General features: G+C 46.8%; 1 protein-coding gene across 2 annotated transcripts; it reads right to left on the bottom strand.

Annotated features, from left to right (window-relative positions):
* Positions 1-1,157: 1,157 nt before the first annotated feature.
* Positions 1,158-17,710, bottom strand: yps (Y-box binding protein ypsilon schachtel). 2 transcript variants are annotated; one of them, XM_011138301.3, is made up of 7 exons: positions 17,532-17,710; positions 15,121-15,184; positions 8,964-8,997; positions 8,530-8,788; positions 8,110-8,417; positions 6,157-6,219; positions 1,158-5,602 (listed from the first exon to the last, which is right to left on the bottom strand). In XM_011138301.3, exons 1-7 carry the CDS (start codon positions 17,590-17,592, stop codon positions 5,555-5,557), a joined length of 837 nt encoding a protein of 278 aa, XP_011136603.1. In that variant the 5' UTR covers positions 17,593-17,710; the 3' UTR covers positions 1,158-5,554. The 2 variants fall into 2 exon arrangements, with proteins under 2 accessions (XP_011136603.1, XP_011136604.1); XM_011138302.3 differs by lacking the exon at positions 6,157-6,219.
* Positions 17,711-17,981: the final 271 nt, after the last annotated feature.

The following is a 17,981-nucleotide window of genomic DNA, read 5'->3' as shown; positions in this document are numbered from 1 at the left end:
TGAAACAGAACGACGCGTGTTTCTTTGGTGACTCTTGCGATTTTTCCGCTAGATTTGCATATTAAGTTGTGATTTGTAAGAATCGAGTGTGACCAATTAGCGACCAAGCAAGCCACCTCATTATGAAAATTAATTAATGCATTATATATGCTAAGTATTGACAAAGTTGATTTCGTTGAAAAGCTTGAACATTTGAAGTTTTGTTAAATTTTTTCAATTCCGATTCATTAAAAATTAAGATGTTAATTTAGTTATCGAAAGAAAAAAATATTTATAATATTTGAAGGATTGTAATTCATTTATAATTTCTCAGAGAAGTGGCTGATGTAGCATTTAGGCGTGTAATAGTTTAGTTTCATTTGTTGATAATTTGGTTTTGAGGAAGATAAAGAATATATGCAAGTTCTCTCTAAGGTATTTTGACGAGTAATTGTTTGAACCGTCATCTTCAACAATATACTCGTAATTATGTTTCAGAATTTACCATAGCGCTTTTAATTCTATTTGAAACTTACGATCGATAATATATAAAATTTAGAGTGAGAATATTTTTAAAGGATATATCCGTATTAACGTTATCAAATTTATTAATATCATATTAATTATTATTAAGTGTTTAATTTATTATAAGGAGGGAAGCAGACGCAATTGTCGCAAATTGCGGCCTTCACCTTACGGCACACAAAGTTGATGCTTACACGAACAGAACAGAAAAGAGGGGAAAGGACGTATCTCCAATCGAAATAAAACGATGCATATTCTGTTGGCGACGTTCGCGATTCTTTCGATAGATCGGCTATTTATATTTTATAACGCACATGTTGATTCTCATACTAAAGGGCAAGACAAAGAAGGAGCAACCAGAGAGGGATGGGAAGGGGAAAGGGGGTGCTTTCGATTGAAACAAAACGCATGTTCTCTTTGTGACTTTTGCGATTTTTTTGGTAGATTTATTTTTTATAATGCACATGTTTCTCGTGAAAAAATTAAATTCCGTGTATGAAATTAGCATTTAGAGTTTCACGTTTCGGTACAAAATTCATTGGGGGAAGGGGGGGGGCAGTCGACGGATGACTTAACGGGACACGCTTGGACGACGAAACGACAACGTCGTGCCCGGCGTCCGTCGAGGTTTTTTGATAGATTTTCTCTTTTCGTTTTTTTTTCTTTTTGTCGTTTTTTTTTGCCTCTCGAAAGTTGAACGTCTCCTTGATCGGGATTTCGTATCGTTTTCTTTACTTTCTTACGCATTTCGTCCCCGTCGCCGTCTTTCTCCCGCGATATACTCGACTCGAGTATCGCCTTCGCTCTCTCTCTCTCTCTCTCTCTCTCGCTCTCTCTCGCTCTTTCACTCGCATGAAACTGAATCGGAGCTAATTGACTGTCGCGACGTGATACCCTTTTATTGCGATTATTTTCTGCGGAGGTCACGATGCGAATGCACGACGGAAATTTCGAGCGAGAAGGGGGCCGCCGGCGCGTCTCGCGTGGTGGTTATGTGTGGGCACCCCTCCTTTCCCGAGAATCCCTTTTCGATGGAAGAATGAAATTTTCTCTCTTTTTTTTTCTCCCCCTCATGTTTCTCACTCTCTTTCCCTTCTAGCGCGACTCGAGTCTCCGTTATCTCGGCGAGTGTCCGATCAGAGCTAGCCGACCGGCGCAGCTCAACGGGAGGAATCGAAAGAACGCCGATCTGCTTGATCATAAATTTATATTCTCTTTTTCTTATTTTTATCATTATTGTTATTTTCGCCACGGTCGACCGGACGCTCGCGAGCGACTCGCCGACTCGCGTTCGCGGTGGGTCGAGCTCACGGCGATAGAAACGATCGCCCGCTTTGCACGTCGATTAAAACGTCCGACACGAGGTAGAAATCGCGGCAAGACTCGCATTCGACGATCGCGGGGCGAATTATTCCACTTGCAAAGCGCGTACAAGCCTCTCGGAGGAGGGGGTGAAGGAAGATCGTTTTGTCGGTCGAATCTCCCGCGAGCCGTTTCGGCAATCGATGGAACGCACGGCCACGTATTTATCTCTGTCTCCCTCCCTCTCTCTCTCTCTCTCTCTCTCTCTCTCTCTCTCTCTCTCTCATTCTCTTTTCCTCTATTTTCTCTTCCTTCTCTCTCGCACTCGAATGAAATGCTCCCGATGAAACTGTTCGCGTCGTCCGATCAAGCCCGATGAAGCCGTCACACTCAACTTTCGCAACGAACGCGCGCCGTTCGAATGACACGACACGACACGACACGACACGACGGCGACGATTGACCGCGGCGACTTGTGTCAAGATTCGACGACGGCGATAAGATTAATCCGAGCGACGAGGCGGCGCTTCGTCGCTCGGCGAGTGGATATATTTGCTTTTGTTTTCCCATTTTTCCTCGCGTTATCTCGGTTTACACTATACCGCTGTGTGTGTACGCGTGTGTAATACGTGTGTGATTACGCGTCGAGTTAACTGTTGGGTTATTCTCTCGTTATCCTCGCGTATATGTGTAAGTGTGGATGTGTGTGTGTGTGTGTACCTGGTTCTTTCTTTTTCCGCTTGTCGGTACAGCTCGGTATAGCTTCTGGTTTCTTGTTCTCGTTTTTTTGTCCGCGATTTTCTTGTTTCTAACTCTGATATTCACTGTTAACACATGCATTGTTCTTTTTTCGCAGTCAGTTACAACTGCGCGCCCGTGTACGTTCGGCGCGTCACTTTGTGAAATTTTTGCTTGTTTCTCGCGCCTCTCGCCGCTCGTCCCGAGAGGCCGGTCTTCCCCTTGGATTATCTCTCTCTCTCTCTCTCTCTTTTTTTTCTTTTTTGTTTACCTTTTCTTTTTTCAGGTTTACTCGTCTCTCGCTCTCTTTCTACCGTGTTGCATGGGTACGCGCGGTTACGTTAGACAACGGAGGGCGGTCTCGCGCGCGTTGCGAACAACGCAGCATTCGAGGGAGAGTCGGCGCGTCCCTCCCCCTCGTCCCGACGGACGTGGATCGTGGGTTAATAGAAAAAGCGGTAAAGTGTAAGCGACATGCCGGTTACATCGCGCGCCCGCCGGGATTCTCCTCGTACGATGCTCTCGAGCGGGACGATCCACCTCGGGCGCGACTCTCGGCGCCGATCGTCGCCCCCGCTTTTGTGTTTCATTTCTTTTTCTTTCTCTTACATGACGTTTGCAGAAACGGGAATTGCCTGTCCACGTAACGTAACCGCGCGTTTGTCTCTCCCTCCACTTGGCACCACACTCACGCACACACTCTCTCGCTCTCGCGCGTTCTCTCCCCTCTCTCTCTCTCTCTCTGTCTATTGTTTTTAATCCCTTATTACTGCTTTTAATGAGCATCTCTCAAAACCCGCTCCTTAAATTCTAAGCGATCGGATGTTACATCCTTCGAATTACGGCTCCTCCTTCTCCTCTTCCTGTTTCTCTCTTAAGTCTCTCCGACGCGTACAAATAAAAACGGAGATATTATGCACTTTATACGGACTCAACACACACGGGTGTCCTGGCAAACGCTACTTCACAAACGGGACATGGAACAAGTGAGACACAGTTAAAGACGATCGTGATGCGTAACGACAGTATTGTTTTGGGCGGAATTTTCTCTTGCGGGCATCTAAGTAGGAGAACGACTGTACCGCGCGTGCAGCCTCAACGGCGTGGCGGCCGCTTTTCTTTTTTTTTTTTTTTTGAATCGACACGCACAGAAGTACGATACGACGACGGTATGAACGACCGCGGCACTTTGACGCAATTTTGTCGAGCGAAAAGCCGCGTCCAAACAACACGAGAGCATGGAAGACGTTCGAAAGACTCAGACTTTCGCGCATCTTCGCGTCCATCACACGCCACTTCGCGTGGACGTCTGCTGTGTCGTCTGGATACAGACTCGAACGAAGAAGAAGAAACAAATGCAGAACCAATCGTTTCACCAGATAGAAAGATAATTCAACATCATTTTTGTTTGATTTCGTTTCATTTTTTTCTCTATTTTTTTCGTAGAGGAAGACATATATTATTTATTTGTTATCCGTCCGCGATAGCACAAACTAAAATTTTTAAAATTAGTTTGCCATGCAAAATTATACAAAGATTTATATATATATCTCTCTCTCTCTTGTTCTCTCTCTCTCTCTCTCTCTTTCTCTCTCTCTCTCTCTCTCTCTCTCGCTATCGTACTCTCGTGACATTCGACAATTTCGTATTGTCAGTTGAGCCGATGGATGTGTGTGTGTGATACGCCCGGGCTCCTATTCTGAAAGTCAAATCGAACGATCGTCACATGCGCGGTTAGCAGTTTAAAAACGACCTTCCCGATGCACAGTCGAACGACGTCAAAATTCAGAGGACAACCGGACGTTTTACTCACGATTAATCAATAATACGATAAGTCAAAATAACATTAATCCGATAATTAGTACACGCTCAGCCGGACCCACCAGGGGTCAAATTGACACCGTACGTTACAATTGATTGTAAAAGTATGAAAGATAAACATTATTAAAATAATTGATCATTCCTTTTTTCCCATGACACAAATTCGCTATAAAGTGTTAGAAAAATTTAGTAAACCATCAATCACGAATGCATCGTTGGTGCGCGTACATCAAAGATCGTTCTCCGTTACGCTACTTATTGATCGATAGAATATAATCGCGTGTAAAAGAGTGAAAGCAATGCACGGCAGTTCGGTTAATTTTGAGGATAGTAACGCAAGTCGAAGTGAAACGGATGACTTCGAGACGAGGATAAATCGCGAATGAGACACGCACAGTTCCGACGATACGATATGATTCGCGCGTGCGTACATGCGTGTTTGTAGTGTGCGTGTGTGTGTGTGTGTGTGTGTGTAATTAACAATATTTTCTTTTTTTAGATCTCATCACGGTGTTTCTCGCGATCACTGGTATAGTGTTCGCTACTACTTTTGATGAAAAGTGGCCGAAAGAAAAGGAAGCTTCGTGTGAAATAGCAATTACAAACTCAAATGTCGCACGTGAGGGAACGACCTGAAGTGTCTCACCGGAGAAAAATCAGAAGTAATAACATACGAAACAAAGAATGCGCAAAAAAAAAAACGAAAACAAAAAATGTATACATATACTCAATATATGTTATTCTCGCTGCGCTCTCGAATTCATCGCGTGCACCGTAAATTGCTTCACCCTTCTTCTCACGCAATGCACATACGCACGCGCATTCTTCGCACCTATATCTCGCGTCCGGTTGGTCAATCTTACAACCTAGCCATCCTTCAAGTCAAGAGGCACACGGGAGCCGGGAAACGCACGCGGCGACGGGGTATGTTCCCGCGGCGCTCCCCGATACCCGTACGCATCTCGACTTGATTTGCTTCCGCGGGGAGAGTGTGGAGTAGTGTTTCTTATTTTTTTAAGATTTTTTTATGATTCTTTTAGCTTTTTTTTGTTGACGTTTTCTTCTTGTTGTTGCGATGCTGCTGCTGCTGCTGCTGTTACTGTTGTTGCTGCTGCTGCTGTAGTGTATAACGGGTGTTGGTGTTTTATATTAAAAGGAGTGTCCTGCTGTGGTAGCGTTACTCTCTCGGTTAGGCGGTGCTCTCGGTGGTGGTGGTGTTCTGCACCGGTTGGCTCTCCTACAACATACACGTCGAGCGTCGTTACAACTTGGCATTTGCTTGCGGAAATTGCGGCTCATTATCGCGGTAGCGCGACGCGCGTTCGAGTGTCCACCGCGTAATCGCTTGCGCACATTTCTCGCGGAGAAGTTGCACAAGAATGCTCCGTTGCTGCCATGTTCCTCGCGAATTTGCTCCCGAGGTTTCGCGGAGGTTTCAGCTCACCTCGTCAGCGGGACGAGGAGCTCGATACTGGTACAGGATGAACCGAAATATCCGCTGGGAGAAATATCCGTTGGGAGAAACGAATCCACAAAAATCTTTTCAGGCGTTTCTCCAGGCCGCGGAAAGCATAAAAATGTCGAACAATGCTGCAAGATGGAACGCAGAATTTCTCAAGGGGGATGACGAGAGAACGAAAGTGGGGAAAAATGGTGAGAGAAAATAAATAAAGAAGGCTGACGCGGTAGTGCGCGATGCTCGATGCCGAAGGTGTAGGTGCGAGAACAAAGTAAACCGAGATGGACGCTCTCCCGCAAGGCCGGACAGAGGAGAAAATAAAGCAACGTTACCTGTGGAGCAGGGGCAGCGGCAGGTGCATCCGTATCTTTAGGTGCATCCGACTTCTGCTCCGACTGAAAAGAGTACAAAAAGAAAGTGCAAACAGTGTGCGCCAAGCGTCATCGTCGTATTCACAGAGATTCGTCGACGGACCACGTGTTCGGGAAAACTACACCTCTCTCTCTCTCTCTCTCTCTCTCTCTCTCTCTCTCTCTCTCTCTCTCTCTCTCTTCTTCGCGCACTAGGCGTCACTGGTACCTGACCACTTCTACCTGACTTGGGAGCACTCCGAGAATTTTGAACGTGATGGACAAGAAAGAAACAAGCAACGATAGAGAAAGAAACAAGCAAAGAAGAAAGCAACAATATCTCGAGTATTACTTACATGTATTATAACATTCATAACGAAAAAAGAAACAAGAAATATATTTGCGAGCTGTATCGTATATAAAAGAAAATTTATGTACGTTATATTTATATATATTTTTGCATATACTTCAATGAACCAAGAAAACAGTACTCGTAAAGTAAAAAAGAAACAATACGTGAGGTGTATTTTTACACATACAAAAATTACATACAAAAATTTTGATTGAATGCAATAAAATAGATGTGCATTTTTTAATATGCGAAAATATAATAGATACGAAATGTCTGACGGTAATATATGCAGCCGTCGCCGGCAAACAAGTGCTGTAGCGTTTAGTAAACAATCATGTGAAATTTTGCGTTATTCATGTGTATTTGAGTACATTTATATATTTTTTCGCAATCAAAAAAAAGAAAAGTTTTGTTATTCTTTTCCGTTATTGAATAATCAACAATGAGGACGTACAAACGCATTAATATTGGATGGAAAATTCTGACTCTAGACGTAGAAAGCAATCAAACGTTAATAACGCCTAGTATGCGTACCAAAATCTCTCTCTCTCTCTCTCTCTCTGTAGACCGCTTTCAATTGATCGTTTCGACACTTCATGACACTGAGAGGCGATACGTCGCACAGCTCCCGATTTATGATTGGTGTTTAAAGTGCTTTGTAGAATGGACGTGGGAGGAGGCAAGCCGAACACCGAGCAGTGCAATCCGTTGACGAAGAGATAGATATTTACAGATAATAATACAATATACAAGATGAAGCTGTTCGTTGGACACAGCGATGGTACAACAAACTTCTGTGCGAGCGTCTCGTGTAAAATGCAGAGAAAAAATGCGCTTAGATAGAATCGTCCCATTGTTCCATTCGCGGATAAAAGAAATGCGAGATGACACGAGTTATCTATCTCCCACCTGTTCGACCCGACAGGCAGGAGAATCACTGTGTGTATTATACCTTGCAGGATTCGGCAGGAATATCGGTGACTTGCGTACGAAGGGAAGTGACGGGAGAAGGAGCGGAATTGGATTTCCGGGCGCCCGAGGATGCCAGATTATTTATGGTGTTCGTCCGTTGGCTCGAGGCGACGCGAGGCTGTCGCAGGAATCGTCGTCTGTAACGCGGTCGCGGGTTCGTCCGCGAATTACCGACTTGACTACCAGCCTCGCCAACGTGCTCACCGTCGTCAATCACCTGACAATCGTCGCAATGTCACACCAATTCGGCGCAAAAAATTGAATTGAAACAAGATAAGAAAAAACTATGCGTATTCAAATGGTCAATTTGGCTTTAATACTTTATTTAACCGATGCATATTCAGATTTGCTTCAACACTTTATTATTTAGACTGAATATGCAACATCGAGGTTGCGAGACACGAATGTGCAACTTATCAACCGAGTCAAGGTCCAGAAAGCAAGGAAAAAAAAAAACGCGGGAAGAAAAACGAGAAAGACAGGACGATGAAAAGAGACATCGGTTTGTCTTTGAGACGTTTGACTCTGGTATCTTCATTGCACTCGCCGTATCACCGGGATACCTCTCAAAGAGAAGATCCGGCTAAACGTCGTCAAACTGTGCCTCTCACCTGGCCATCCTGGCTGCGAGGACGTCGCGATGGCCCACCACCTCTTCCTCCGCGGAAGTTGCGGCGGAAGTAGCGCCGTGACGGTCCGCCGCGTCCTCGGCCACCACCACGCGGTGGGGCGCCTTCACCAGCGCCCTCCGTCTGTTCACCGCCCTCCCCAGTATTCTCTCCCTGCTGGGGAGCTGGCCCGGAACGACGTGCCCCGCGGCTGTAGCCATCATAATAGCGGCGCATCCGATAGCGTCGCTGTTGCGGCGGCTGCTGGCCACCCTCGGCCGCATTCGCGTCATCGGCCGCCCTCGCTTCGCCTAATTAACAGATGCCGTCCAGTTAATTCAAGTTGTGCAGACTGCGCGCGCAGGTGAGCGCAGTGGTAAAACGCTCACGAGGAAAATCGGATGCACGACGAACGATGCCTACCTGACTCGTAGCCCTCTTGGCCTTCGCGAGGTCTACGCTGGGGTCTACCGTTGCCGCGCCTTGGGTACACCCAGTGCGCGGAGCGGTAGCCGCGCCGCTTGTCCGCGGCATATGGCGAGCCCTTCACGGCTTCGCCAGCGGGCCCGGTGACATTCGCCGCTTCGTGGCCCTTCTCGCCGATGACGACGTCGAATTCCACGACTTCGCCGTCGCCGACGCTCCGCACGGCCTTCCTTGGATTGTTCTTAATGATGGCCGACTGTGGACACAGGTAAAGTTGAGACACCGCACGTGCATATATTTAGTATTATTAAGGATCTCAATCGATTAGGAATTGATTGTTAAAATTTGAATCGATTGAATTAGATAATTAAATTTAATTTTTCAATGAAATTTCGCGCTATTCTGAAACGATCGAAGTGTGAGAAACTTACTTGATGTACGAACACGTCCTCTCTGGTGTCATTTCTGTAACAATAGAAAACGAGGATTCCATTAGAGACAGTCGATGTTCATTTTCTCACGCGAGTGACATGAAAGTTTTCATTTTATTTTATAAAATTACGATACAAAATGAAAACTACAATGAACGTATTGAAGAGATTCCGCGCGCGATTCCCATTACACGATATATTTATGTTTCTCTCGTAAGGGCTGCGTGAGCGTTAAAATTCCGCAACGAAATGAACGATTGCGCCACTAAATAAATTTCGAACGAGAACCGCACAGAAGTTCCGCGATATCATCGAGAAAAAGGCGCTCCATAATGGCGTCCACCTATTTAACACGCCCGTGCGTAATAGCATAGTAGAAATTTCGCTTAATCATGTCAGTCCGCTTGCATTCTCTACAAAGTTCCACGCACGTGCACAATACACAGCATCGCGAGTATGTAGCGCATGCACGTCTCTCTCCTTCCCGCGCGCGCGCATGGATTCGCGAGCGTACGAACGTAATCGGAATCCATGAAGCTGCGGAGCAAAGCACGGAGTTGAGAGGTCGTCGAACTCCGCAGCTCGCTGCTGTCAGGGGGAGAGAATGAGAGGCAGGAAGGAGAGAGGAAAGGAGAAAGAGAAAGGAGAGAGAGAGAGAGAAAACAGCCGTACACAAACGCCAACTGCCAACTAGACACCTCCTTTTTCTCGTGCGCATCAACAAAAGGTGGATCAGGTGCGCGGCGATCAAAATTCGAATGCGGCGAACTTAGCAGGATCGATATCCTTGGGTCGCGGTTATCCCAGTTCATCAATTAGTTTCGTTAAAAGACGCGGTCACAGACTGCGAGATCGTCATGAACCGGATAGACAAGCGAACCATCGTTGATTTCCGTCGCGCCCCGAACGATTAGAGCATCATTTCGTCGAATGCTTCTAATGAATTGGATAATTGCGACGGACATTCGTAATTCCATGGAAGACGCGGTTTTTGCACCACACCGGGAGAAGAACCATGTAAACACTTTATTCGGTGGGCATTGGTAACTAATTTAGTTAAATTTAAATTATTTCTCTTACCTAATGAATACACTAATTATTTTCGGGGAAAGCCGCAGTATGTTTTAAAAAAAATGCACGTTTCCCTATTAGAGCGAAATTCTCTCAGAGTGTAAAAATATGTAATATTATGAGATATATAGAATATATATGTGAATATGTGATATCAATACGCGTACAAATCTTACTAGAGCTCGTTGTATCAGTACTTTTTTTATCTCTTAGATCTTTCTTCTCTTGGTACATATAACTGTGCGACGACAGCGATATTGCCGCTCGAGAGACGGACACGCGAAGTATCGAGTATTCTCCTCCTCGGGATCTATCTCGAATCTCGATAAATGTGCTCGTATACTTGAACTATTCAGTCTTGTTATCCGGCTCGCGCTGTAATTCGCGCTCGACCGAACTGCTCGTTCGCTGCGATGTCCTAATTATTTCGCGTTCGAGCGGAGCACGCGAGCGTTTTGGCTGATTATAAATAATTCCAACTTCATCCCGGCTCGATCCGGCGGAGAACTTCACAACCGAACAAGTGTCTGCGGTGTGCTCGAGTTTGGTGAGCTGTGAGCCTCGCAACATGGGTCGATGGCAAACAATCCAGCTATGATTCAATGGGTATCGAGACGGAACGTTACTTTCCCATCGCTAAGGACGAGTTCGTCAAATTGACGGTTGACGGACCCGGCGAATGAGCAATGAGACTGTCGGAGTGAAGACCATTAAGTTCTAATGAAAGCCGACAGTTTTAGAAACGCGCTCGTCGACGAGCTGAAATTTTCCGTTCTTAATGAGTTACGACGACTCAGTCGCCATTAATTTGTCGTAACTAATCCCCCCATTTATCATCGCTCAGTCATTCATTTATCACCACTGATATCGACATGGCATTTCAAAACCAGGAATATTTTCGAAGCTGACAATTTTAAGGATGCACTCTCCTCGACGAGTTGGAATTTTTCGATCCTGATGACGGCCTAATCAGCAATTAGCGTTACTAGTCATCGACTTGGCATCACTAATCGTCAGCATCGCTGATGTTACCACGGCACTCCGAATCTGAAATATTTCCGAGTAAACCCGGAGGTTTCGCGCGCGCTCGGTGCGCCGCTCGGGGTTCCATTCGCCATTGTTATTAGCTATCCACCGTAAAACGGCTTCCTCTCGGTTGTACATTCAGGTCTCTCTTTGCCATAAGGTTTCCGTCGAGATTATTGACGAGACTATCGCGCGGTAATTCCAAGTCGCATTAACACGTCGACTGTCGCGCGGATTTCCACCAATTATCGCGCGAATGCTCGATTCGTGTTCGAATCGTCCGAGATGCGGCGATTAGGCGCGATCCGCAATTGTTCTCGCCTATATTCGCCGGCTCTCTGTCCCGGCCGAGTATTCAATTTGTCGTAGACAGAGAGAAATGTCGTCCCATTGTTGAAAGAAGCGATTACCTCTTTTGTTAATTTTCTCTCTTTTACTGGTTATTTTCGACAAAGATTGTTTTCCCGACAATCGTCTCAGAATACAATGGTCGTCAGATTTTGGAAAAGCTCATTCTCATTTCATTGCTTTTCCAAAAAGGTCATAAAATATACTCCACAAGAAGCAGACCGTCTTTTTATTTCTTTTTTAATATTCCTTTCATATTCTCTTGTTTCGATTCTATTCCCTTATAATTTCGATTCTATTAATATTCTCGTATAATTTAACTTTTATAATTTATAATTTCTCTTATAATTTAATAATATTCACGTTTCGATTGGATATTCTCAATTAAAGTAGAAAAGTACTCGCTAGTATCCCGAGTGCAAATTCGATGCGCTTTCGACAAAATATTAATGAAACATTTGAAACAGGTGACACTTTACTTGGACACGACGCGTATCTTTGCGTGTGCACGCAGTTGCTTACGTTTCACGTGCAAATCGGTGAGACACGCTGATATTGCGGGACCGGTCACCGGCGACCACCCTGGTAGCAGTCAACGTGTCAATAGAATCCATGGCAGAAATTCCTCCGCAGAAGGAAGACTAAAAACGCGCTGATAAAACCGCATCGGCAAGACGAGGGAGAGAGAAAAAGAGACCAGAGAGAGAGAGAGAGAGAGAGAGAGAGAGAGAGAGAGAGGAGAGAGAGAGAGAGAGAGAGAGAGAGAGAGAGAGAGAGAGAGAGAGAGAGAGAGAGAGAGAGAGACGCAAGAAGCGAATACGTGAACTTGCTCGGAGAGCGAAGGAGCGCTGAGAACGGGACAGCTCGCGCGCAACTTATCGCGCCTTCGCATTTCCCGTGTCCTTCTGCGCGAAGGAGCCGGAATAAGTGAAGTATAAAACACACGGCGATTCCCTGGCACGGTCCGACGAAAGCGTTCTATATTTACGAGTGGCCGCTGCGTTACGTTTCTAACATTCGCGTCGGCCACTCCGCTGGCTGCCGGTGAAAGTGCGTGCACGCGCGCGCCCTCCGCAGTTCCCGGAGAGGAGGTGCAACTTGCACGAGCCGGGGAACGACGGCGGCGGCGGCGACGAGGAGAGCGCGCGTCGTCCTTTGGGGATTTCCCGGAAAAATAGAACCGTGAGCGCGAGACATGAGCGGCAGCCGAGGAACTAATCAGGATATTATTTTTGGACTGCTCTACTTGGAAGAGGATACAAGTGATCGTGCAACTAGGACTTCAACTGTTTATACCAATGATTCTCCCACAGTCGAGTCCTGATTGCAAAAATGCCCAAAAGATGGTAATACTTATTTGGTAGGTAATAATAAAACATACTTATTTATACTGATAAATCTATCTCGACGCTGAGATTCTGTTTCAGTCGAGTCTTGTTTGCTTCCGCGGTGAGGAGGAGAAACGGCAGAAAGATAAAAAATTTTTCGCTGAGCGCGTTAATATTTATTTAATTCAATGTATATATTTTTGCACTGAGAAGAATATTTTCCCCAGATGGAAGGATATACATTTTTTCTTTCCTTAACTGTAGCTTTCCACAAAAGTTTAAAAAATTGATAAGAGAACTTAGAAAAATGAGGAAATTTCTAGAGAAAAAAAAAAAAAGAAATAGAATCCAGAAATAAAAACAAATTTGTCCAGTGAATGTGTTAACGGCAAATAAATATTTTTCATCGACGTTTCTCCTCTCGATATGCTTACGATCGGATTTACCGTAAGTTCTATTTTCCCCGGCGTGCGCAACTCTAAAGCAATATCCTGATTGGTTCCGCGGCCAAAGTTCCGGCGATTTGTGTGCGGAAGCCCTCAGCCCTTCCCGCTGTCCCTTTCTCTCTTCTCCCTCCAGCGCGCCGCGTCGGAGCGACGACATGGCGCTTTCCGTGGAGCGCGGGAGCGACTCGTCGGCGACGGAAGCGAGTGGAAACGCGTGGAGATCCCGCGCGTGGCGCGATGATACGCCGAGGAGCCGCGTTGTCGTCGCACCGACTCCGACTACGCGAACGAAGGACTTCCTGGCGTGCGGCCAGAGATAAACCACGGGACCTCGAAAATAGCGAGGAAGCGGCTCTTCTGCGCGCCGCTCCTGTGCCCGCGCGCACGTGCCGAATGAGGTGTCTATTTTCCGTGCGGCAGAATGCCAGGTCGAGGTTGCAGGTCGAACCTGCGACGGGACGGGAGACCGGTTTTCCTAATATTAGCGGCTAGTATTTTCCCTTATCCGTTCGGCGAGACTAATTGACTCGGTCACTCGCGCTCTAGATCCGAACGTTTATGTCGCGGAGTAATGACGAGATAATTAATCGAATAGGGTATATAATAAGTCGAAAATTTTAAAAGAACTCAAGGCAGAAGAGTAAATGAAAAAGGATTAAACGGAGAAATCAATTAAGCACTGACTGGACGAATAAAACAATATTAAATAGAGTTAAATTAACAGTGATATCACACACTAAACGTGATGAAACAACAAATAAAGTGAAGTAACGAATATAAAAATAAGAAAAATTAAAATAAAAAATAAAATTAAAATAAAAATATAAATGGAAGATTAAACATTAAGTGAAGGGATCAACGAAATGCTGCATAATAGTGTAAATATAATAATAATAAATAAAATAAAATAGCAAATGGAGAATTAAAAAAAAAAACAGATTAAAATAAAAAAGCAAACGGAAGATTGAATAGTAAACGGACCAGCAAACGCAATACTAAATAATAATAACGCAAGTGAAGTAGTAACAAATAGAACAAAGAATATCGGGGACAGTATCGCATGAGAGGCGCAATCGCAGCTCACACGTGTTCACTATATGAGCGGTGAGTAAATTAGCCGCGTCGAATCCCTTAATCGATTTGTTAATTTACCTTAATTTCCTGTTAATTAAATTATCTCTCATGCGGACAGAACGAGCATTCCCGACGTGGTGGTGATTGGACAAGACGACGCGTCGATAACGACGGAATGCGCCGCTGAGATCGAGAAGAGAAAGAGAGAGAGAGAGAGAGAGAGAGCTTTTATCTACTTTATTTGAAAATTTATCGAAAGTTTGCCTGAAGTTACGGCCGTGTCTCATGAATTACTTGCTCGATATGTCTAAGAAGACTGACGCGCGGCTATCGACATCAACGTACGTTCTCACGCGCTTTACAGCGGCGACCACAGCTGCAGGTTTTCCCGACGCAAACAGTCGCGAGCGTCAAGAGCCGATTAACGTCCTTATCGAACATCTTAACGCAGAAGTCGGAAATCGCGAAAGTCACTCGAGCGCGCGATTATCGGCGTCGAGGCTGCAATTGCGAGCGGAATTCGCGTTAGAGTTTAGGGGGAGAAAAAAGTGCTCGATGTCGGGGAGAGGAACACAATCGCGGGACGCTTGCGACGCGTTTAGTGGATTTTCATTGAAAATGCAGCGGCGCTGCAGAATGAGCAAAGCGTCCCTTCAGCGCTCGCGGCCGTACTGCGAAATAGGCGTTTAAATTAATAGCGCATGACTAAGCTTCACACCCACGCGGCCAGACGGACGTGTATATGTACTCCTTTCTCGTTCAGTGTTTCGTGAAGTAGAGACGAGCGAGTAATTAAAAAAAAGAAAATGGAGAGAAAACGGGTCGCGGGATAATCGCGTAATAATGATTATAATGATTACTGACCTGTTGATGAACCCGTATCCACTCTTGACGTTAAACCATTTAACAGTCCCCGTCACTTTGTTAGCTGAAATCGCAAGAACAACGTGTCATTCGTCTGATGATGCAAAATTCTGCGTGCATGCACGTGCAGAAATATATATAAAAAAAAATACACATATACACATACGTGTGTAAATTTTTGTTAAAAGTTTAAGACTGTGCGCGTGAGAAAGGAAAATCGTGCGAGAAAAATTAAGTGCGACGCTCGACTCGAAGATTGCCTGATAATTATGCGAGGGAAAATTTCGCAAAGTTACGATACACGGAGAGGAATGGTCGAAAGCGTACAATATTATCGTCAAGGTACCTGGGCGACCTTGAGAGAAGGGAATAATAGATATCCGACGTACATTATTGCCGCGGACTTATATTATCGCCACGTGTTTACAAGCAGACGACCGCTTTGAAATCTCAATTCAACGATCGTGCGGCTCTTGCGGCAAATGATATTTCCGGGAGTAATGCAACATTAGCTCCGTCCGTTAGCTCTGACCGAAATTCGACACGTGTAAATACGCCACGCGACCAGCGGGGACACAATTCGACGGAAATCCGATCCGACGGCGCTCGAACGTGAGGCGTCTTTCTTCGCCGAAAGTCCGAGGTTTTCGAGCGAGTGCATACGTTACTTTTTCGCGCATCTCCCGTGACGAGAGATCGAAATTCGCGGCGATTTACGGCGGGAACACAATCCGCTCGCGAACAATTCTAACGCGGACGCGCGATTTCGCCCCTCGACACGAAAATACACGATAAGTCTCTTCATGACAGTTTCGCGCGTGCGACCTTGGAGCGGAATCCAAACAAGGTCGAAATCGAGCAGCGGAATTATGGGAACGATGAATCGACCGCGCGCGATGTTGTGCCCGAGATTTCTCAAATCCCTCGAAACCGCAAAGTGGCGAGACGAAACCACCTCGAATAGACGTACCTCGAACTCCGAATCTTCTTCTTTTATTTATTTATTTACGGTATCACCCGTCTCAGCACAAAGCTGTTACACGATTCTTATCGTTTCGGTCTCCAAACTCAAATGCTCAAACTTCCCACGTAGAACACACATACACACACACGTGCAAGAACCGAAAGTACACAGACATTCTACATCGGAATGTTGAAAAATATCCCAATCTTATTTTCTTAATCTTCATATTGCAGAAGTAAAATAATAAAACGTGCCGACGAAAAACGTAAAATAAATGCCGAAGTAAAATAACAAATCAGCCACGTGTCTCGTAATTGATGCCTTTCACGTTATCCAGAGCCGACCACATGAGACACAATGGGCCTGCTCGAGAACGTAGCTTCAGTGCATTTTTGCCGAAATAACGCGTCCCGCAGCGACTCCATCGGACTCGCGCGATTTCCCAGCAGGCACCGAGGAGCGCGGAGCACGTGTTCCGCGCTCTCTCCGCTGCGTAAAAGACCCCCGCGATCTCGAAGCGCGCGACGTGGACTTCCGGACGGCCAGTTGGCCGGCCGACGAGTTTTCGCGCGAAGAGCGCGTGGGAAGACACGCAGCCTTTCGGGAAATTCGGCGGGCCGCGCCGCGCGGCGGAAGAAGCACCAGGTCGAGAGAGAGAGAGAGAGAGAGAGAGAGAAAGAGAGAGAGAGGAGCACCGTCGTCCCGGGCGGCGCACGTGTTCTCTCGCCGGAGAGAGCGCGCGGCTCGCCGCAGCACGCTGCTGCAGCCGCGCGCGCGGCGAGCGCAGGCTTACATAACGCGAAACGTGAAGCGCGTGCGGGACACGGCGGGTATTTCGGCTCGACGCTGACCGGCCGTGCTCCGTTTGGCCGCGCGAGGGCCAAGGGTCCGCCGCGAGGGGAGGATCTTTTACATCTTCCCCGCATGCGGAACGTCCGCGCGAGCGACTCCTCTTTTCAGGTTATATCTCGCTCCGCGATGTTACACGATGCAATACGATGCAACGCGGTGCGGCGCGCCGCAATGGTAAACGGAAAGCGCGGCGTCCGCGAAAATCGATGGTCGAGCGAGTGAGCGAGCGAGCGAGCGGCAAGCGAATGGACGAACGAGCAAGAGAGAGAGAGAGAGATAGAGAGAAAAACGCAGAGAAACCGCGCGTCGAAGAGGTACGAGTCGCGTGAGCCGGCGCGGAAAACTCGACGAGAGTCACACGTCGACGAAGACATCCCGAACGCGGTTTCGCGACTTCCACAGGCCGCCGGCCACATGTCTCTGGCGACGAAACGCCGCGAGAGCGTACGGACGCCATTACGGGCGGCGCAGGGACGACGGCCTCGTTCGGTCGGTCGGTTGTTCGCTCTGCTCCGTTCGGCTTGCCTCGCCTAGTCTCGTCGGAGCCGCTCGATTCGGTCGCGTGTAGAAAAGCCGGGAGATTTCGTTCACTTACCGATGACCATCTTCTGCTGGACAGCCTTGGGTTGTTCGGGCTGTTTCTCCGGGTCAGCCATCGTGGTGTTTAGATGTTAAACGCCGCTGCCGAACCTAGATGTTACCGTTCCTCTTGGTTGTGATGTTCAAACCCGTCTGCTGTTAGAAACATAGCTGTTCGCCCAGGAAACCGAGAGACAACAGCGTGTCCCTCTAACGCGCGCGCCGATTGGCCGACGCAGCGCCTCGCCGCCGCGCGCCCGCCAATCGCGCGGCCTGAAACTTCACGGAGACGCCCGATTCTCGCCGAACGCCGCCGATGAAGCGACCAGTAGCGCGGCGTCATTAACGCGGTTCGTCACGGTCAGGCTTTACGTTATGACGCGCTCTGTACTGCGCGCTTAAATTTCGAGACCGGGGAGGGAGAATATTTCATAAATTCGAATCATGTCGAATTGTCGTTTCGGTA

The sequence above is a fragment of the Harpegnathos saltator genome, unplaced genomic scaffold (genome assembly GCF_003227715.2).
Source record: "Harpegnathos saltator strain DR-91 unplaced genomic scaffold, Hsal_v8.6 scaffold119, whole genome shotgun sequence".
Classification (NCBI taxonomy): domain Eukaryota; kingdom Metazoa; phylum Arthropoda; class Insecta; order Hymenoptera; family Formicidae; genus Harpegnathos; species Harpegnathos saltator.
The sequence above is the reverse complement of the archived record's forward strand: the minus strand, read 5'-3'. Positions and strand labels throughout refer to the sequence as shown.